Here is a 23953-nt window from a genome sequence, read left to right on the forward strand (position 1 = left end):
CTTTAAGAAAGTGAACTTCTATAGAGGTAAATGGGAGAGAGAGATAAATAAATAAATAAATAAATAAAATTAAGAGAGTGAACTTTTATAGAGGTAAATGGGAGAGAGAAAGAGATAAATAAATAAATAAATAAATAAACTTTAAAAGAGTGAACTTCTATAGAGGTAAATGGGAGAGAGATAAATAAATAAATAAATAAATAAATAAATAAATAAGAGAGTGAACTTTTATAGAGGTAAATGGGAGAGAGAGATAAATAAATAAATAAATAAATAAACTTTAAAAGAGTGAACTTCTATAGAGGTAAATGGGAGAGAGAGAGATAAATAAATAAATAAATAAATAAACTTTAAAAGAGTGAACTTCTATAGAGGTAAATGGGAGAGAGAGAGATAAATAAATAAATAAATAAAACTAAGAGAGTGAACTTCTATAGAGGTAAATGGGAGAGAGAGATAAATAAATAAATAAATAAATAAATACATAAATAAAATTAAGAGAGTGAACTTTTATAGAGGTAAATGGGAGAAAGTAATAAATAAATAAATAAATAGATACATACATACATAAATACATACATACATACATAAATGACCTCTAAGAGGGTAAACTTTTATAAGAGAGACATACTAAATGTGCAGAGCAGTGGTACTCCGGGACTGTAATTGAGGACCACTGAAACAGAGCGATGGATTACGGTCGTCAGAAGACAGTCTCGCCCTCATTCCCTGTGCTGTGCTGCCCTCTGCGGTCTGGAGTCAGTACTGCGCTTCTCACGCCTCTCCGCTGCATGAGAGCTTGTTGTGGTGTGACGTCAGAGCTGGCAGGAGCGACGCAGCAGCGGCCGTCCACTACAGCTCTGTAATGACAACATTACTGACACATCTGCCTGAAAACGTCCATGGCAAAGACCAAGAGCCAAGCCGTGAGTATATGATGAAAGATACAACGTAATATCTCGAGTAACACTGAACGATGGGATGTCCTGAAACCGCATCTTTATTTACACTGTTTAAATTAGCCAGTTGCTATCTTCTTCTAGCTAAGCAGCTTAGTGTTTTGGGAGGGGTTTCACTTTAGTAAGTTTTACGCTGCAAATATAATTCACTTAATTTAAGTAATTAGTTTGTTTAGGCGTTTTTGAGAAAAAAAAAGAAAACGAAGGGCACGGGCTTATTTGTTTCAGCATTCATATTTATTATGTTATAAAAAATAAAAAATAAAACCCGTGCTTTAACATAGCTCATCGTTATTACACGTAGCGATGTCATTAGTTACATACAGTGTTTTTTTTTTTAATTACTGTGGTTGTTTTGATAGCCTATGCAGTTTGTCAGCTGACAGGCTAAAAACAAACAGCAGTGCTAGTGAACATGCCAGAGGAAGTGACGCAGCAACGCAGAGTCGGTTAATGATGGATTTGTTTAATTTGTTTAAGGTGTCCGTACAGTCACCTCATGAAAGGGCTCTCACTAGAGACCTGTTCACTTGACAAACAACACCGTAGAAATGTAACCAGCCGTACACGAGATAATCCACCTCAAAAGACTAGTTACTCCACTGCTTTACAGCAGATGCGAATTGTAAACAAATATTGCTTAACACGAACGCTGTAACACTTTACAGTAAGAGCCATTAGTTAACATTAGTTACATGAACTAAAAATAAACAATACTTCTGCAGTATTTAAGCTTATGTTAATTTCAGAATTTACTAACGCATTATTAAAATCACAGTTGTTAACATTAGTTACTTACTAATATGAACAAACATTGAATGACTATGTTTATTAACTAACATAAACAAAGATTATTAAACAGTATAATAATTGTATTGTTCATTGTTTGTTCATGTTAGTTAATACGTTAACTAATGTTAACAAATGACACCGTATTGTAGCGCTACTGACAATTCTGTTTTTTCTTGATTGAAAACAAAATGTCAAATAAGTTAGAATTTTTTTAAAGGTGTTTTAAAGTTACATTTTGCATTTTTTAGGACTCTTGTTGAAACAAACTAAAAAAATTAATTTGGTAACAATTTACAGTAAGCTGTCATTTGTTAACATTAGTTAATGTATTAACTAACATGAACAAATAATGAACAATACATTCATTACGCTATTTATTAATCTGTGTTAATGTTAAGTTCACAGTGCATTAATGTTAACAATGCTGATAAAAAGGCTGAAATTAATATTAACGAAGATGAATAAATGTTAACTAATGAACCTTATTTTTTTAGGACATTGGTTGCTCTTTATGCTAATGGACATAGAAAACCTGGAAGAATTATGGAGATGAATAAAATCTTAAATAGTATCATGTAAATTTCATTATTAAATTTTGTGTCTTTTTAGTATGAAAGCATATTCCCCCCACATTAAAAAAAATATATTATTATGTTAAATCAGTATTATGAAATAGACATACGTAGGGCTGTCAAACGATTAATATATATATATATATATATATATATATATATATATATATTACATACTATATTTATACACTGTGTATATTTATTATTATTATTATTCTTATTATTATAAGATTATTTATTATATATAAATAAATACTCACAAATACATGTCTATACTAAGGAAAAATATATTAAATTTATATATAAGATTTTTATATGTAATCTAAATTATATACAAGTACAAATACATATAAATATATGTTTTTAAATATATACATGTGTGTGTATTTATATATACATAATAAATATACACAGTAAACACACATATTGTATGTAAACAAACTTTTATTTTGAATGCGATTAATCACGATTAATAGTTTGACAGCCCTAGAAATATGAGATACTGAGTCAACTAAGGCAAAATTATGCAATATTACATCATTACGACAGTTAAACTTATGACATACTAAGTAATAATGACATGTAGAGTTGTTCTTTCGATCTTGTAATTTTGAATGTTTATCTTCTCGTAATTATGGCTTAGTATGTTTTTTATATGTTGTAATTTTGACATTTTTAAGCATGACTTCATGTGTCAGAAATGGACTTTAATGTATTACAGACGATTTGGCAGTAAAAAATTATAATGTAAATAATCCGTTCTAAGATTTAAGTAATAACTAAAATTCAGCGGCCAAAAAAGTCCCTGTATATATTTCCTCAAGATCAATATCATGCTAATAAATACTGAAATTACTTAGATGCAGCTGTACTAGGCAAACTGTGTTTCTAATCTGTGTTAGGATGTTGTTTATGTGACCACGTATTTGATAATGAGCCACAGCGCATGCAGGAAATTCATGCTGCATCTTACCTACAAATGCACTGAATGAAACAGTCAAAGTCATTGTGGCTGTGTGTGTGCTGAACAAGTGTTTACAGTCTTAAAGATACGATCTGACATTTGCAGCTTGTATGTCTCAACATATTAGGCATGTACAGAGACAGTGTCGCTTAGTGTCTCACAAATGCTTAACAGTAATATGCAGACAGGCTAGACACTGTTTACAGATAAGCTGTCATCTGTCTCTCGCTGTGTTGCATTATGATTTGTGTTTTGAAACATAAAAGCACTGTCTAGACCTTTCTGAATTTATTTTCCTTGTGAAGGCACTTTATGACCAGGGTAACCAACTTGTTTGCATTCACGCTTATTTTGGCAGCCTGTCAACCTTTACTATAGTGTTCTGTCATGCATACAGTGCCACTGTTTGCTTTTTAAGTCACCCAGTGCTGGCTGATGCCATGTCAGAGTATTGAACTTGTTGACTCTATCAAAACTCGACTTCCTAATCTAGTTTTAAATGCGACTTCCAGGAAAGATGTCCATTGTGCGATCAGATTACAGCGTAGTACGCTATTTTGATAGCATTGATCCTGAGGGAGGCGGAGGGCTTATTCCACAGCTTGGAATTGTTATTGTTGTTTTAGCCATTGTGTTTATGCCACTCCCATTTATATTATTAATGTGTCATAAAGGAAGTGATGTTTATTGTTAATACTTGAAGTATCTGTTCAGATAGCTGATCCTTTTACAAACACACACTGCAAAACAAGTTTCTCATGATCTTATATTCTGACAAACAAAATGTCTATGTGTGTGTTTTTCTATCAATTCAGTATTTTTTTTTATTTATTATTTTTTTCGTTATATTTTTGGGCTTTTTATGCCTTTTATTAGATAGGGCAGTAGGAAAGTATTGGGTGGAGAGAAGGGGTGGGATCGGCAAAGGACCTCGAGATGGGAATCGAACTCGGGTCGCCGCCAATATGTCGGCGCACTAACCATGGCGCCGTCATAAATCCAATATTTAATTGAAATCTAATTTTTAAATAAAAACCTTTGGTAAAACATAAGTGTGACAGACATGATGAGATACTAAGTCATTATGAGATAACAAGTAAAATTAAATTTGATTGAGTAAAGCCAAAACAAACAGTCAAAGTTATTAATGTGAAAGTAATTATGACCTAAATGGTCATATATTTTATCTCATATTTATGACTTTTTAATCTTCTCATAATTATGGCTTAGTGTTTCATAATTTTGACTTTTTATGTTGTAAATATGACATCTTATGATTTACCAAAGACTTTATGTGGAGGAAATGGCTTTCATGTATTTGAGCGATTATTTGACAGTACATATTTTGATAATTTAGATAAATATATAATTCTAAGAATTAAGGTTATTTGGACTGGCTGGTGAACCAAAATGACCAAAAAGCATCCCAGGATGCACCTTTTTGTCACTGTATAATGCATTTACAATTACTATTATTCAGAAAAGTTTAAATAAATAAATATTCAAATAAAATAAAATAAAAATAAAATAGTATTTGAAATCCTATTATTCAGAAATGTTTAAATAAATGATAAAAAAATTGTAATAAAAAGACAGTCAAAATGATGACATTTAAAGTAATTATGACTTAAAATGTAATATATTTTGTATCTCACTATTTTGACTTTCTGTGTTGACTAAGCATGACTTTATGTGGAGGGAATGGCTTTCAGGTAATCGCAATATTTTTTGACATCACATATTTCGATAATTTAAATACATAAATATATAATTCTAAGAATTAAGTTTATTTGAACTGGCTGGTGAACCAAAAGTGGCAAAAATGCATCCCAGGACGCACCTTTTTGTGACTGCATACTGCATTTTTCATACTATTGAAATATTAAAAAAAAATATTATTTGAAATACTATTCAGAATTGTTTAAATAAATAAATAAAGTAATAAAAAGAATTAGAAGACTTTTGTGAAAACTTGACTGGTGCTGCACATGTGGAACATGTGAAGATAAAAATAAAAATGATGACATACAAAGTAATTGTGACTTAAAATGTCATATATTGTATCTTATAATTTTGACTTTTTTAATCTTCTCATAATGATGGCTTAGTATCTCATAATTTTGACTTTATATGTTGTAAATTTTAAATTTTACATCATCATTTTTATTTACCAAAGCATGGCTTTATGTGGAGGAAATAGCTTTCATGTATTCTAGATATTATTTGACAGCACATATTTCGATAATTTAAATACATAAATATATAATTCTAAGAATTAAGTTTATTTGAACTGGCTGGTGAAAAAGTGGCAAAAATACTATTGAAATATAAAAAAAAAATATTATTTGAAATGCTATTATTCAGAATTGTTTAAATAAATAAATAAATAAATAAATAAATAAATAAAGTAATAAAAAAGAATTAGAAAACTTTTGTGAAAACTTTTGACTGGTGCTGGACGTGGCATTTTCAAAAACTCAAAATTATGACATACAAAGTAATTATGACTTAAAATATTTTGTATCTCATAATTTTGACTTTTTTAATCTTCTCATAATTATGGCTTAGTATCTCATAAGTTTGACATTTTATGTAATAATTATGATTTACCAAAGCATGACTTCATGTGGAGGAAATGGCTTTCTTGTATTTTGGATATTATTTGAGAGTACATATTTGGATAATTGAAATACATAAATATATAATTCTAAGAATTAAGATTATTGGGACTGGCTGGTGAACCAAAAATGGGCAAAAATATTTTAATACTTTTGCTGACTTCAAAAATATTATTCAAAATACTGTTATGCAGAAATGTTTAAATAAATAAAATAGTAATAAAAAAATAATTAGGAGGTGTTTGAAAACTTTTGACAGGTGTTGCACACATAGAGATAAAAATTCTAATTAAATGAGATGTTTATATTAATGAGATAAAGACGAAATTATGACAGTCATAATTATGATATACAAAGCCATTATGGCTTAATGTCATATTTTGTATCTCATAATATGATATTAAAGTTGGATAGTCATAATTATGAGATAAAGCAGAAATTATTACACAAACAGTCAAAGTCATTTATAGCAGTCATAATTATGATTTTGTATCTCATAATTTTGACTTTTTAATTGTCTCATAATTATGGCTTAGTATCTCATAATTTTGAGTTTATATATTGTAAATATATGAGTTTATTATTATTTGACAGTACATATTTTGATAATTTAAATACATAAATATATAATTCTAAGAATTAAGATTTGGCCAAAAAGCATCCCAGGATGCACCTTTTTTGTCACTGCATAATGCATTTTTTCATACTATTGATGACTTCAAAAATACTATTATTCAGAAATGTTTCAATAAATAAATATTCAAATAAAATAAAATAAAAATAGTTCTAGTTATAAAAAAAAGAGACTGGTGCTGCATGTCTGAGATCTTATTTTAGTACTTTTCTCTGAGTGCTGTTTGCGGACAGTTAAATTCCTTCTAGCTTTTAATATGTCATTAATCCATGTGTATATGGCATGATTTCTATTTTTTCTATACGTGAAGCTCCTGTAGCATCCATGCTGTCAGTTACAGGCAAGGGGACAGTCCTCTTTAGTTTCTGTGGTTGAGTTTGTTTGGCATAGTGGTATTGGAGAAGTTATGTAGCAGGTGTCTGGAAAGTACCAGGGTTTTACACTAATAACAGAACCTGTTAGAATATGTTTTTTTTCTCTCTCCACATTTCTCATAGTAAACAAATGAGGAGTGATCAACCTGCTGTGGGGAAGCAGGTCTTCCTTTATTTGCATGGCTTTGGGTGTTATCTTAAAGCTAAAACTGCCTCATGTTGATACAGACATAACCCTGTATGTATATAAGAGATGTATAAGTCTTTAAAAGGATAGGTCACCCAAAAATGAAAATTCTTTCATCATTTACTCAACCCAAACCATATTAGGTTAATCCAAACTCATACAGAGTTTCTTTATTTTTGATGAACACAAAAGAAGATATTTTGAAGAATATGGGTAATGATGGTCCCCATTGTCTTCTATAGTATGAAAAAAATACTGTGATAATCAATGGGGACCATTAACCTTTTTTCTTTTCTTTTTCATTTTCTTTCTTTTTTTTCCTCAAAATATCTTCTTTTGTCTTCAACAGAAGAAATAAACTTATACAGGGTTGAAACAACTTGAGGGTGAGTAGATGATGACAGGATTTTCATTTATGAATGAACTGTCCCTTTAAGACTTAATTCTTGCAGGTCACTAAACAAAACACTCTTAATTGGATGGTTGCATTATGATTAGTCTTGTCTCTCAGATTCCTCTTTCTGAAGTCATAATTATTAATCATAATCAGACTGAATGCCATATTGCCCCATATTACCATAAAATAGCATTTACAATTAACCAATAAAGAAATAGATTTGCGTACAAGAAAGAACTGTACATGAACTGTACTCTACTGTACTTGCTTGGATGTTACTTAAAGTAACAGCACCCAATCTTCACCCTATACATGGAAATTTGTCCAAAATTGACTCAAGATATACAACAGATGATTTTGTTTCTTCATCAGATTTGGAAATATTTAGCATTACATCACTTGCTCACTAATGGATCCACTACAGTGAATGGGTGCCGTCAGAATGAGCGTCCAAACAGCTGATAAAAACATCGCAATAATAATCCACACGACTCCAGTCCATTAATTAACGTCTTGTGAAGTGAAACTCTCCATGTTTTTAAGAATCAAATCCATCATTACGACATTTTTATTGTTGCTTCCAGCAAAAAGTCAATTCGTAATACTGCTTTCTCCAGTGGAAAAGTTGCCTCGTCTGAATCAGGAGAGAAATATGCACAGATCAAGCATTGTTTACGAGCAAAAAGAGTTCCAAATACAATATGTTGGTGGATTTTGATGTGAGAGAATAACAGGAGATGGACTTTTTTATTGAAGAAAGAAAAATATGAGTCCTCTATTCATAATTGTTTTCTCCTGTAAACAAAAAAAGAGCCTTGTCTGAATCAGGAGAGAAATATGCACAGATCAAGCACTGCTTACAAGCAAAGCTTTTTCAAAAACAGTTCCAATTTAAATATGTTGGTGGATTGTGAAGTGAGAGGAATCAATGAAGGAGGCATTATTGCGAATTAAATTATTAATAATAGCACCCAATCTTTACTCAGAAATTTAAAACTGCAAGTTTGTAAGAAACAAATCCATCAAGACATTTTAATGTCGCTTCCAGCAAAAATATGAGACATCAATTCATAATACAACTTCCTCCAGTGAAAAAAATGTCTGAATCAGGAGAGAAATATGCACAGACTAAGCACTTCTTACAAGGAAACATTCTGAAGGAAGCATTATTATTGATTAAATTATAAATAACAGCACCCAATCTTCACCCAGATATGACAATTTGGCCAAACTTAAAGGAGAAGTCCACTTCCAGAGCAACAATTCACAAATAATTTACTCACCCCCTTGTCATCCAAGATGTTCATGTCTTTCTTTCTTCAGTCGTGAAGAAATTATGGTTTTTGAGGAAAACATTTCAGGATTTTTTTCCATATAATGGACTTTATTGGTGGCCCGATTTTGAACTTCCAAAATGTAGTTTAAATGCAGCTTCAAAGGGCTCTAAATGATCCCAGCCGAGGGAGAAGTGTCTTATCTAGTGAAACAATCAGTAATTTTTTTTCGGAAAATAAACATTTTTATACTTTTTAAGTACAAAAGCTTGTGTAGCACAGGCTCTGGGATGTGCGTTCACAGCGCTACGTACTATTGAATCACATCACAGGTACAACGATGTCCTCCTCTCAAGTTGTAGGAGAAAATAAGATGGAGTTTTTCGCCATACTCAGTACACAGACAATGAACTTACACTTGATTCATAGTAGTGATGGGAAGTTCGGATCATTTTACCGACTCTGAGCAAATTAAACTGATTAAAACAGCACAATATGTAATCCACACAAATCTAGTCCATCAGTTAACATCATGTGAAGTAAAAAGCTACATGTTTGTAAGAAACAAGTCCATCATTAAGACATTTTAAAGTTGCTTCCAGCAAAAATATTAGTCCTCTATTCAGAATACTGCTTTCTCTTGCATTTCTTACAAGCAAAGCCTTTTCAAAATCAGTTCCAAACAAAATATGTTGGTGGATTGTGATGTGAGAGGAATCACTGAAGGAAGCATTATTATGAATTAAATTATTAATAATAATATTGATAATTAAATTATTAATAATATTAATAATCTTCATCCAAAAATAAAAATGTGCCAAAAATGGACTAACCTAAACTCAGGTCATCCGAGATGTACAGTAGATGAGTTTGTTTCTCCATCAAAGTTGGAAATATTTTAATTTAGCATTGCATCACTTAAACACCAATAGTTCCTCAGCAGTGAATGGGTGCCGTCAGAATGAGAGTCCAAACAGCTGATTAAAAACATTGCAATAAGTAATCCACACGACTCCAATCCATCATTTAACATCATGTGAAGTGAAAAGCTGCAAATTTGTAAGAAACAAATCCATCATTAAGAAGTTTTTTAAAATACAAGTCCTCGATTCATAATAACTGCTTTCTGAAAAAAAAGTCACCTTGCCTGAATCAGGAGAGAAATATGCACAAACTCAAAGCCAGTTTAAAACAGTTCCGAACAAAAAATGCTCTTCGATTTTTGATGCGAGAGGAATCACTGAAGGAGGCATTATGATGAATTAAGTTATTAATAAGTAAAAAATGACTGAGAGCACCTTCAAACCATCACCTCACGAGTTTCAAGTACAGTACATGTGGTTTAGCATCTAAAGTGTGGTTAGGCTTAACAGCGCGGCGCAGAAATGATGTTTTTGTAACTTCAGCAGGGTAAATATTTTGCGTTCTCTCCAGCGTAAACAAAGGCAGGTCTGAGTGAATGAATTTGAGTACTCGTAATCCTGGGTGAAAACAAACACAGCCCTCCCTCTCTGCGGAAGCTCTACTGTACTTTATCAGCTGCTGGTTACTGCCTCCAAGGTGGTTTTGTTCCTCATTGCACATGCACCCGCATGTCTGAGTCTGTGTCATGTTTGCTCTCTGTGTGTGTTTTGCTCGCTCAGTACGATGCTGCTCCCATCCAGCCTAGCGTGGTGTTGTGCTCCTGTGCTTCTTCATCAATGGTAAGGACTCAGCTCAACTCCAACCTTCCTCACTGTCTCAGCATGGAGGTCCGCGGGGGTGAGGCAAGCGCTCAGCCAAAGACGTCTACCATCAAGCCTCCGCAATCACGCAAGAAGGAGGATTTCAGCTTTGGCAAAATTTTAGGAGAGGGTTCCTTCTCAACGGTGCGTACAGAGTTTTGTTTTAACGGATTTTGCAATTAAATCTTTAAGAATTAGTTAATAATTAACAGTTTTAATAAGAAATATCCAGTTATAACAGCTGAACATATTTGAATTGCAGGTTGTGCTTGCGAAGGAACTGGCCACAGGAAAAGAATATGCAAGTAATGGCCAATTTTATTTTATTTTATTTCATTTCATTTTATTTCATTTCATCTAACCTGATGTCAATATGTTTTCCAGTGAAGATTCTAGAGAAGAATCACATCAGGAAAGAGAATAAAGCACACTATGTAATCAGAGAGAAGGATATATTGTCAAGCATAGATCATCCCTTTTTCGTAAAGCTCTTCTTCACGTTTCAAGATTCCCATAAACTATGTATCCTTTGTGGTGTTGAGCTGTGAAACTGTGAAATGAAATCAAGTCTGTGTTTGTTAAACTCATTATTACATTGTTAAAATGTTCTTAACTTCTAATCCGTCAGATTTCGCCCTCAGTTATGCAAAGAATGGAGAATTACTTAGATACATTCGCAAAATAGGCTCATTTGATGAGACTTGCACAAGATTCTACACTTCTGAGATAGTTTGTGCACTCGAGTATTTGCACGCAATGGGAATTATTCACAGGTAATTTACAGTTTTCACTAACAATGTGACTTTGAATGGAAATAACTGCTTTATGCATTTTAAAATATTTATTTGTACTTTTTTTTTTTTTTTTTAATTTTAGGGACCTTAAGCCGGAGAACATTTTATTGAGTGAAAACATGCACATTCAAATTACGGATTTCGGGACGGCAAAACAGTTGTCGACGGACAGCGCTCAAAGTAATGCACTGTTATTATTTCATAATATTTCATAGAATTGCTTTGCTCTGGTTATTGTTGTTTTTTTTCCTAACGACTGTCGTTAACTTCCTTTAACCCTCTTGTAGGTCAAGCGTGAAGTGTTTGTTATCTATAGATACACTCATAACAGCTCTCAGATAACATAAATATGGGACAGTCTTTTATTTTTTGTTATGCACATATATGAATTGTCAGCGCCGTTATGGTCAATGAAGATGTGTAATGCTATTTGTGCCCACCTGAATCTGCTCTTAATGTCAAAATTTATCTTTACAGCAAGAGCCAATTCTTTTGTTGGCACTGCACAGTATGTTTCTCCAGAGCTGCTGACGGAAAAATCAGCTTGCAAAAGGTATTGGCTTTTTTTAATGTACATATTAGCAGATTAAGATGTGAATAAGTTGCATTAAAATTGTCTGTTTCTGTTTCAGTTCTGACCTCTGGGCACTGGGTTGCATAATCTACCAGCTGGTTGCCGGATTACCTCCGTTTAGAGCCGGGTAGGTTACTGATCATTCGGTTTTAGTTCGATTAACGTTTAAAAATATGTGATGGTGTTTCGCACTTGAGCTGAAGTGCTGGTGGTTGATCACTGCTGTAATCGCAGTTTTAAAAAACATGGTGTGAAATAACAGGAAGTGTTGGCTTTGGTGTTTATGACTTGTTTGTGTAGACAGTACAGAGGGCTTCTGAGGAAACCCCAACCACCGGGTCACATGACCCGCTTGCCGTTTTGGTAACATTACAACCAATAAATTGGCTTGAACGGCTGTTGAAAACAAAACATTCAGCCATGTGACTAATTTAACCCTCTCACTCCCTTTCTCTCAGCTCTGCTAGTGAGACTACACACCCACTCAGTTGATATTGATTTAGCACTATTAGTCATTTACCGATTGTCTTTCATTAGGAACGAGTACTTGATTTTCCAAAAGATAATCAAGCTTGAATATGAATTTCCTGAGAAGTTCTTCCCTAAGGCTAAAGATCTGGTGCAGCGACTGTTGGTGAGAATCTTTGTTTCCATCACATGTCATTATTTTCAGTTGCACGACTGTGGTGAAGCACACTCATTGTTTTCCTTCTGATTTCAGTCTTTGGACCCTAGAAAGCGGCTAGGATGTGAGGAAATGGGTGGGTTCAATCCACTGAAAGGCCACATGTTCTTTGAGACAATCTCATGGGAGAACTTGCCTGTTCAGACTCCACCCAAGCTGACGCCTTACCTACCAGCCATGGCTGAAGATGATGAAGACTACTATGGCAATGTTAGTTAGATTTATCATACCTTTTATTATCCACGATACTTTGAAAAATCATATATAAACAGTGTTTTGATTTGTTTGTTTTTGCTTGATGTGTTTTTGTTTTGTTTGGTTGTTTTTGTTATGTTTATATGTTGATGTTTTTGTTTGTTTTGTTTGTTTTTCATTATGTTTTTATTTTGATGTTTTTGTTTGTTTTATCTGGTTGTTTTAAGTTTTTTTTTAATTGTTTTTGTTTGTTTTGTTTGGCTGTTATATGTTGTGTTTTTATTTTGTTGTTTTATGTTTGGTTTAGATGTTTTTGTCATGTTTTTTTTTTTTTGAGTTTTGTCTGGTTGTTTTAATTTTTTTAATTGTTTTTGTTTGTTTTGTTTGGTTGTTTTATGTTGTGCTTTGATTTAGTTGTTTTTGTTTGTTTTGTGTTTTATTTGGTTGTTTAATGTTTCTGTATAATTGTTTTTGTTTGTTTTGTGTTTTGTCTGGTTGTTTTGTTACGTTTTTATTTTATTGTTTGTGTTCGTTTTGTGTGTTTTTTTTTATTTGTTTGGTTGATTTCTGTTGTTTTTGTTTTGTTGTTTTTGTTTGGTTTGGATGTTTTTATGTTTTTTATTTTGTTGTTTTTGTTTGCTTTGTGTTTTGTCTGGTTGTTTTGCTATGTTTTTATTTTATTTATTTTTGTTTGTTTTTTATGTTTTTATTTTGTTTTTATCTGTTTTGTGTTTTGTCTGGTTGTTTTATTATGTTTTTATTTATTGTTTTTGTTTGCTTTGGTTATTTGTTGTTTTTATTTGTTTTGTGTTTGGTTTGATTGGTTTTTATGTTCATTTTGTTGTTTTTTTGTTTTAGCTGGTTGTTTTATGTTTTTATTTTGTTGTTTTGTTTCATGTTTTGTTTGGTTGTTTTATGTTATGTTTTTATTTTGTTGTTGTGTTTGCAATACTGTTTTGATTTGTTTGTTGTTGTTTTTTCCTTTTTGTTTATTTTGTGTTTTGTTTAGTTGTTTTTGTTGTATTGTGTTTTTGATTTGTTTTGTTATGCTTTGCTTTTTGCTTTTTGTTTCATACATTTTGTTTTAAAGGGATCATGAACTGCCTTTTTTATTATTTTGCACTGTTCTCTGAGGATTTGTACGTAAAAAACATAATAATTTAGAAGTCATAGGCTATGCTCTGTCCTATTTTGACCCCACCTCATCAGAACGCTGAATAGCCATAGCAGATTTTAGACACGGAAATAAACACCCACTGCTATGGCTGGCTAACAGTTGTGCATGTTTGACATTCTACATTGCTCATAAATGGACTGCTGTGAGGTTAAAAATGCATAAATACTCAGAACATATCAAACGATCTGTAATAACAGACAAAGGAATAGTGAGCACATAAAAACAGTTACTCACACTTGTGTGGTGCAGCATTACTGTTGGATCCAACATATTTTGCACAGGATCGTCTTTTAGTTTCAGTCTTTATTTACACTACATGCATGAATCGGTGGGCAGGGCCAAACAAGTAGTGATGTGGAAGCAGGCTAACAAGAACGTTTTGAGTTCTGAAACTAACAAAATGTTTTTTATAGTACAATGACCTTATATTTTGGTTTCCCAGTTCATGACCCCTTATGACACTGTAAAATTATGTCTATAAAAACTGGGTCCTAACAGTACATTACAGATACCTTTTCATGTTTCTTTGAAGTCTGGATGAAATCAAAACTGATCCTATTTACTTTGTCAGTACACATTACTAGTCTTGTGGTGAACAACTAATCGGTGCAAAATAGTCCACAGAAAATTACTTTGTTTTCGTAATCTAGACAAAATCTGAAAATTTGCTTCCCCTCTAGAATGGTGAATCTTCTAATGATGTCAGATTGACGGCTTGTGCTGAACATCCTTATTCCCTCTACTCTGACCGTCAGTCTCCTGTGAGCTTGAGACGGCGCTAAAATCAAGCCCGCCATCTATCTTTTTCTCATTTAACATTCTTTTTCACTCTGAGATACAAAGTAAAATCGGCCACGACTTGAGGTTAAATGAAAGTTAAATATTAAAGTGTCTAAAGTCAGTCAAATCGTGAGCTCTGATTTGCTGTTTTGCTGATTTGCTGTTTTATTTGAATCCCACAGTATGAAGATCTCCTCAGTCAGTTCAGCAGCCTGCAAGTGGTCCCGTCCAGCTCATTTCAGATCGTCCCGCTGAGATCCTGCAGCAATATTGAGCAGTACATCCATGATCTGGACAGCAACTCCTTTGAGCTGGACCTGCAGTTCTCCAGCGAGGAGAAACGACTTCTGCTGCAGAAGCAAACAAGTGGCAACCCTTGGTATGCTATAACCTTCATTCAGAAATTTGTTTTCCTGCTCATAAACGTTCATTCTGGTTAAATATTAAATTGCCATCCTGTAGTGACAGCGCAGTTTAAACACACTCATTTTGTTTTTACACATAGTAATAGGGATTATAAAGGGTTGCGTGTGTATGTGGTAATAATGACCTTTTTTTTATCTCCTGCATTTCCTGTTAGGATTTTTATAGCATGTTGTAAAATGAACTCTTGATCATTGCAGTTCTGTTTTCAACAACATGAGTAGCAGTAACTGTCAGTTTGTTATTCATTAACATCTGCTATTTTTTCTGTCTCAAAGGCACCAGTTTGTTGAAAATAACCTGATATATAAAATGGGACCTGTTGACAAACGAAAGGTAATATTTTCCCCCCTGGTTCTTATCTTTTATGGTATCTAGAGTGAAAAACAGGTGCATGTTTTTCTTTTTCTTTTCTTTTTTTAAGAGTTGAATACAAAAACAAATAGCACCCTCTTTTGGCTGCAGTTGGTAATGACAGTGAATGTTTTTGCCTCATTCTTGTTTATTTTTCACAGGGACTGTTTGCTCGACGCCGTCAGCTTTTACTGACAGAAGGGCCACATCTATATTATGTGGATCCTGTGAATAAAGTACTAAAGGGGGAAATTCCATGGTCTCCAGAGTTGCGTCCCGAGGCCAAAAATTTCAAGACCTTTTTTGTCCATACGGTAAAAAATATAGATTTTTTTTTATTTAGTACTTTTTTTTAATATAGTGATTTTTATTACATTATATTATACATATATAGGTAGTTTTGTATATAGATATTTCTATAGTTGCTTTGTAGGTTATAGATATTTGATTAAGGTTTGCTTTCTCTAGCAGCTTTAGGGATGGTATTAAAGGAATAATTCACTTAAAAACACCCTCAGGCCATCAAAGATGTAGATTTTTTTTTTCATTAATCTTAACAGATTTGGATAGATTTTGCATTACATCACCTGCTCGCCAATGGATCCTGCAGTGAGTGCAGTGAATGGGTGCCGTCAGAGTGAGAGTCCAAACAGCCGATAAAAACGTCATAATAATCCAAATAAGTAATCCAAACATCTCCAGTCCATCAGTTAACATCTTGTGAAGCAAAAAGAAAGATTCTTGATATATTTTTTTTAACTAGTCAATTTGAAAATGTAAGTACAGCATGATTTAAGTAACTTTTTCTTTATTAACCCCTAAAGAAAATTTTATTCCAAGTGCACCACACATGAAGTTGTCAATGTTAAACAAATCACATCATATATGTGACCCAGGACCACAAAACCAGTCAAAGTGGTCAATTTTTTTTTTAAATTGAGATTTATAAATCATCTGGAAGCTGAATAAATAAGCTTTCCATTGATGTGCGGTTTGTTAGGACAATATTTGGCTGAGATACATCTATTTGACAGTCTGAAATCTGAGGGTGCAAAAAAATCAAAATATTGAGAAAATCGCCTTTAAAGTTGTCCTAGTTAAGTTCTTAGCAATGCATAATACTAATCAAAAATTAAGTTTTGATATATTTACAATAGGAATTTTACAAAACATCTTCATGGTCTTTAACATGATCTTTATTTAAGTTCCTAATCCAGTAAAAATCATTTTAATGTTTAATTTTAACGTTTGGTAATGCTTCTATTCTAAATCGCGATTCCTTGACTTGTAAAAAAAAAAAAAAAAAAAAATAGCAAAACATTAAGTTCGAATTAATCGATAAAATCTGAAAAATCGCCCAGCCCTACTACATATATTGTATCAAGTAATCAAATGTATAAAAACATAAAATATTCTTTACTGTGTAAATATATTTCTCTTTATTAAAGTTACAGAAGTGATTTAGTCAAGAGCAGTGTGAGATGTTCTTTCTTTTGTTGTTTGATTAACATAAATAATAGACAACAGGAACATTTTAGACTGCTGTCACTTTAAGAGCTGCCAGATCTAATATACTGTTACACGTGTGTTTTCTTGCCCAGCTGTTTACTTTCACTTAAGACCTAAATTACTGGTTATGATGATACATGCAAAACAAAATAACTCTGTTCAATACTCCCACACACTTTGAACACCGTCTTCACGTGTGAGCGCCTCTCTGACCGCATTCAGAAACAGTGCGCTCAGACAGTGCGCGCATATCGTGAAATGAGTTCTTTTTCACTGCTGATTATGTTTCAACAGCTTAAAATCACTTCTGCAATGCTTAAAAATGCATGCAAACGTACGTTTTCGTGACCACGCGACATAGCAACATCATGTGAGCGTGTAACCACGTTCTAGATTAACTCGTGTACATTTATTGATTGGTGAAGAAGCACCAAAATGTCAATACTGTGGGACTCACTTGATGGTGAAGCATGTGCTTTTGGTCTGCCAAATATTTCATGTCATGAGACAAAGGTTATTATCAGGACAAACTCTTAAAGGAGAAGTCCACTACCAGAACAACGATTTACAGATAATGTACTCACCCCCTTGTCATCCAAGATGTTCATGTCTTTCTTTCTTCAGTCGTAAAGAAATTGTGTTTTTTGAGGAAAACATTTCTGCATTTTATACCATATAATGGACTGCTATAGTGCCCCGAGTTTGAACTTCCAAAATGCAGTTTAAATGCGGCTTCAAACGATCCCAAATGTGGTTGTAAACGATCCCAGCCAAGGAAGAAGGGTCTTATCTAGCGAAACTATTGGCTATTTTCATTTTAAAAAATACTATTTAAATACTTTTTATTCTTAAATGCTCATTTTGCCTTTCTCTCCCTGAACTCTGTGTATTCTGGCTCAAGACAGTTAGGGTTTGTTGAAAAACTCCAATCGTATTTTGTCCCTCAACTTCAAAAAATCATTTCAAAATCATCCTACATCGCTGCAGAAGTACCGACTCAGTCTTTGCAAAGTGAACATGCAAAGAAGATCAAACGCCTCTAACAAAAAAGGCAAAACAGCGATATAGGATGATTTTAAAGTTGAGGGTGAACATGAGATGAGGGTTTTTCAACATACCCTAACTGTCATGAACCGGAACAAAACAGAGTTCAGGCAGAGCAAGACAAGACAAGCGACTGACAATAAAAAATATACAAATTGTGTTATTATTATTATTATTTTTATCAGCATTTTTTTGCCTTTATTGTGATAGGACAGATCAGAATTGACAGGAAGTGAAGTGGGAGAGAGACAGGGGGTGGGATCGGGAAAGGTCCTTGAGTCGGGATTCGAACATGGGACGCCCGGAGCGCAACGGCACTGTATGTCGGCGTGCTGCCCACAAGGCTATCGGCGCCGACATAAATTGTATTATTTTTAAAAAATCTGATTGTTTCGCTAGATAAGACACTTCTTCCTTGGCTGGGATCGTTTAAAACTGCATTTGGGATCGTTTGAAGCCGCATTTAAACTGCATTTTGGAAGTTCAAACTCGCGGGCACCATAGCAGTCCATTATATGGAGAAAAATGCTGAAATATTTTCTTCATATACTTCTCCTTCAAGGACTTGTTTTATAAGATAGACCCAGAAAAACTTTTACAATTTTTTCAAAAGTAAATTTAAAGAATCTTTTATAGAAGTTTAATGTACACTTTGTTTTAGAATTGGTTTATTTAATTTTTTTGTATTGTGTACTATTGTATCATTTTTTTAATATATAATCTTTGTTTGCCATGAAATAGCCTATAAAGCTGATGTGGCAATAAACATAAAATCAAATTAAAACAGATTCCTATCGCCCACCCCTAGTCTGAATCAGGATTAGTTTTACAAACATTCAAAGTTTCACTTCACAAGACATTAATTGATGGACAGGATACTTGTGGATTATTGTGATGTTTTTATCAGCTGTTTGGACTCTCATTCTGACGGCACCCATTCACTGCAGAGAATCCATTGGTGAGCAAGTGATGTAATGCTACATTTTTTCAAATCTGTTCTGATTAAATAAAAAACTATTGCTTGAACTAATCTTTTAAATGTAATATCATGGTACTTTGATAAATGAATCATACTGAAAGATTACTAAATATGATTTACACATAGCATTAACATGGTGTTCCAAGGTTACATATCCAAAGAAAAAACAGTAGTATTGTTTTACTTTTTAGGACTTTCCTAAATGCTGCTAAATCTTTTAATTGTTTTCTCGTATGCAGCCAAACAGGACATATTATCTAATGGATCCTAGTGGCAATGCAGACAAGTGGTGTAAGAAGATTCAAGAGGTGTGGGGAACAGTATATCACTAATAACAGACTACTGGCATACTGGGACATCAGAAGACCACTAGAGTCAAGGCAAGTCTTAGACGTCTCAGCCCTTCACCATTCAACTACCAAACAGGAAGTCAACTGTGCTTTTATGGGACTAGTGCTTCAATATTCCTTCTTGAAGAGAAAAGATGTTTTGCTTGCAGTGTTTTTGTCATATTTAGCAGGTGTAATATAAAGTCAAAGATCAGCAGTTTGTACACTATATATGTGTATATATATGTATATACATAAAAAGTATCCCTAAAAGCTTGGGGGAAAAAAAACACTCAAATATTTGTTGCCTTTAAAATAATAAGGATAGCTATAGAGGACACTCAAACAATCCTACAGGTCAAGTAAATATTAAATTGATACACAAATGATTAATATATTTATATTTATTCTCTAAGTCATGTTGTTCATCTATGATATCATGAAATTATTATCATCAGAAAAAGATCACTTTTGAGCCGTTACATTTAGTACCCAGCAGTGGATTTTTTTGTGGTTTCACATGCGAAACTTGCACTGGGTTCCTTAAATCTGCTGTTTATATTTGTTTTATATTATATTTTATTTATAAACATCAGTTTAGATTGAAAATAAGTACTTGATCAGGTACGTTACACAGAATACACTGCAAGCGAGCAGCATTGGGTGTCGCAACAAAAAGCGGATGGCTGTCAACACTCTTGTTTTGTCGTCCCGGGGTCACTCTCTTGCAGTGTAAATATGATGTTATACCTACGGGAATTGAGCTGTGAAGAGAATCGCAACTGTAAATAAGGGCCGTGTTTGCAGATGCTGTTTTTGACCACTTTATTGTACATTTAAGAGGATGTTGGTCCAGCACAGACAGACGAAAATGCTGTAACTAAGTGAGAATCAAGCGTGTTTTCTCCTTGCATCGTTCAATCGTGTATTTATAATTCGACTAGGTTTGTCAACGAATATAACTGTGATGTACAGATGATGTATTATTCAGAGAGTAACGCAGTGTTACTGGATTTGCACCTTGTATAATTTTATTCTTATATAAGATTATTTGCTGGCAGCGGCTCAGCCTGTAGTACCTAATGTTATTTAAATTCTAATATTCAGAGATTTTAAAATTGACTCGCGTTCAGGGGCCACGTGTTGTAAATATTGAGATGTAAAACCTCTGAATGTGAACGATGGCTGTAATATTTTGCAAGATTTTTACGTGTCCTAATCAGGCCACGTAAATGATATCAGATTCATTGTTTAGGCCCTCGGGGTTTCCGCGCACCTTTAATGATACTGAAGAATGTCCAGGAGGGAAATCATGTTAAGTCTCATAATAAAAGTGTATATGAAGAGTAACATCTTTCTGCTTCTCTTTCTGTCAGAGTGTTGGTAGCATGTGCGAGACAGCAGTGCTAAGACAACAGCTCCCAATAGACTTTCCATGTCTTTTACATTTGGCTCTCTCATGCATGCTGGCTGTTTACATTTCTCGACATCTCGCAGCGCTGAAATGAGGTCACACTGTATGAACTCACCATTCAGCTTTCCAGGTCTTAGGTAAACATATACAGCATGAGAATGCCCACAGGCTTTCATACATAGGAAAACAACAGCTATGAGAAACACATCTCAGTTTATACAGTAGCAATAGCAGGAAGCGATGATAAATGCCTGCTACTCAGTAGACTGTCTTTTATATTATCAGTCATATTATCAGTCATCAGTCAACACGATCATTTACACTGTAATATCACTGAAGCGGATACATGATCTGATAAAACCATAAAAAAAAATATGAACTAGATCATTATACTTAACAAAGCCATTGAAATATAAACTGTTCTACTTCTGATTTATTAAGTGTTGATCTGATTAAACCAAATAAACACTAGCTATATCATGATGGAAGCCCATTTTCGCTAAATACGAAAAGAAATGTGCCTTTGTAAATCATAATTATGATGTAAAAGTCAAAATTGTGATTCTTAGATGAAAAGTCATAAATATGAGTCACAATTCAAGTCAAAAGAGACGAAAAAGCCAATATTTAGTCAATTCACCTTTCACAATTAATCTCATAATTTTTTACTTTTGTCCGTGTGATCAATTTTATATAGTGATTGGCTTTTTATATAACAATTTCAACTTTAAATTTCATAATTTCACATTTTTATGTCGTATTTGTCATGTCATATCCTTTTTATCTTTTAGTAATTTATAATCTCTTTTTATCTCATAATTGACTTTTAATCTTAAAATTTTGACAAACTGACATAACTTAGCATCTCATAACTATGACTTTTTATCTCATAAATTGACTTTTATGTCATAAGTATGTACTGTAAAAAATACAATTTTGACATAAATTAACAATTTTGATTTGCATCTCACCGTAAAAAAAGGAAAAAGGTACTGTTAAATAAATAAATGAATAAATAAATAATGATTGTCATTTTATGACATTTAACAGTATGTCATAATTGACTTTTTATCTTATAATTTTGATTTTATCTCACAGTTTTGACTTTGACATCGTTTTGATTTGCATCTCATAATTATGAATATTTATCTCATAAGTTTGACTTTTATGTCATAATTATGCACTGCAAAAAAAAAAAAAAAAAAAAAGTCAAAATTGTTAAAAGGTCATTTTCTGCCAGGACACAATGTTAAGTTTACATTAAGGCACAATGCACTTTTTACTTTCTATGTCATAATTGGGATTTATCATTGATAGAATTTATTATTTCAACCATTTATGCTATAATTATGACTCTGTATCTAATAATTTAGACTTTGTCATATATAGTCATAATTGGCTTTTATATAACAATTTTAACTTTCAGTCTCATAACTGTGACTTCATTTCAAATTTTTATATCCATATTTTACATTTATCTTATAGTAATTTGTAATTTTGACAAATGTGACATAATCATTATCTCATAATTGACTTTTTTTTTATATAATTTTGGCTTTATCTTACAATTTTGGCTTAAATTGACAATTTTGCATTGCATAACTGTAACTTTTTTATCTCATAAATTAACTTTGTCATAATTATGTACTGTAAAAAAATATACAATTTTGACTAAATTTACATCATTTTGATTTGCATCTCATAACTGTGACTCTTTTATCTCATAAATGTAATTTTATGTCATAATTCTGCACTGTAAAAAAATAAATAAATAAAAAAATCCACAGAAAAGCGTAAAAACGGAACGGAAAAAGGTACTGTAATTTTCTGCCAGGACATAATCTATTAAGTTTACACTAAAACACAATGAGTGTTTTTCTTTCTATGTAATAACTGAGATTTATCATATTAATATAATTTAGAATTTCAATTATTTATGGCATAATTATGACTCTGTATCTAATAATTTAGACTTTATATATCATAATTGGCTTTTTATAACAATTGAAACTTTCAGGCTCATAACTATGACTTTCTTTCAAAATTTTATATAATATTTTACAGTATTTTATATAACACTAGCTATATCATGATGGAAGCCCATTTTCGCTAAATACGAAAAGAAATGTGCCTTTGTAAATCATAATTATGATGTAAAAGTCAAAATTGTGATTCTTAGATGAAAAGTCATAAATATGAGTCACAATTCAAGTCAAAAGAGACGAAAAGCCAATATTTAGTCAATTCACCTTTCACAATTAATCTCATAATTTTTACTTTTGTCCGTGTGATCAATTTTATATAGTGATTGGCTTTTTATGACTTTATTAAAAAAATTTATATAATATTTTACAGTATTTTATAGTAATTTGTAATTATGACATAAATATAATTATCTCATCACTGACTTTTATCTTATAATTCTGACTTTATCTTACAATTTTGACTTAAATTTACCTAATTTTGCATTTCATAACTATGACTTTATCTCATAAATTATTTTTTTGTACAGTTTTGACCTTGACATCGTTGTGATTTGCATCTCATAACTATGAATTATCTAAAAAGTTTGACTTATGTCATAATTATGTAAACAAAAAAAAATCAACATAAAAATGGAAAAAGGTTTACACTAAAGCACAATGCACTTTTTACTTTCTGTGTCATAATTGCGATTTATCACTGATATCATTTGTAATTTCAACTATTTGTGCCATAATTAATTTTTTTTTTTTTCTTTTTTTTTTTTTTTTTGTCGTCATAATTTCGACTTTTATGTCATAATGACTTAGCAAAGCATGTCAGTGTGGCATTTTCCCCGTCTAAATCGTGTATCTGACTAAACCACTGAAATACAGTTTTCTAAGTGCTTGACAGACGTTTTATTTTTGCATAGAGGCCCCTACATCATGTGGCTGCTTTAAATACGGAAACAATGACGTTCTTGTCGGTCGACTTCTGCTCTTTTTTTTTTATTATTATTATTACATAATTTCTTAGAAATTGGAAAGAAGAAGAATGAGGAAAACAAACAAACAAAAAATTCCAGTAGAAAATTCCTGTAGTGTGTAAAAAGTCTCAACAGTTTGAATAAAAAAAAATCGTGGTTGTGTTTCAAAACGTACCGAGCTGCCTAGCTAGGTAGAATTCTTGAGTATCACTGCGCGTCCAGCGTTCCTGGGTGCCAAAAGTGTGCGGTCT

General features: G+C 32.4%; 1 protein-coding gene across 3 annotated transcripts; it reads left to right on the forward strand.

Annotated features, from left to right (window-relative positions):
- Window positions 1–809: 809 nt before the first annotated feature.
- On the forward strand, window positions 810–20703 carry pdpk1a (3-phosphoinositide dependent protein kinase 1a). Of its 3 annotated transcripts, XM_051100250.1 has the most exons (15): window positions 810–926; window positions 10415–10639; window positions 10758–10800; window positions 10880–11017; window positions 11124–11268; window positions 11372–11469; window positions 11767–11842; window positions 11922–11990; window positions 12401–12497; window positions 12585–12758; window positions 14601–14681; window positions 14883–15079; window positions 15402–15459; window positions 15639–15791; window positions 19249–20703. In XM_051100250.1, exons 1-15 carry the CDS (start codon window positions 903–905, stop codon window positions 19339–19341), a joined length of 1671 nt encoding a protein of 556 aa, XP_050956207.1. In that variant the 5' UTR covers window positions 810–902; the 3' UTR covers window positions 19342–20703. The 3 variants fall into 3 exon arrangements, with proteins under 3 accessions (XP_050956207.1, XP_050956222.1, XP_050956214.1); XM_051100265.1 differs by lacking the exon at window positions 14601–14681 and having other exon boundaries at window positions 816–926; window positions 19249–20702; XM_051100257.1 differs by lacking the exons at window positions 810–926; window positions 14601–14681 and having other exon boundaries at window positions 10349–10639; window positions 19249–20702.
- The last annotated feature ends 3250 nt before the right edge of the window (window positions 20704–23953 follow it).

Source organism: Labeo rohita, chromosome 3 (assembly GCF_022985175.1).
Source record: "Labeo rohita strain BAU-BD-2019 chromosome 3, IGBB_LRoh.1.0, whole genome shotgun sequence".
NCBI lineage: Eukaryota > Metazoa > Chordata > Actinopteri > Cypriniformes > Cyprinidae > Labeo > Labeo rohita.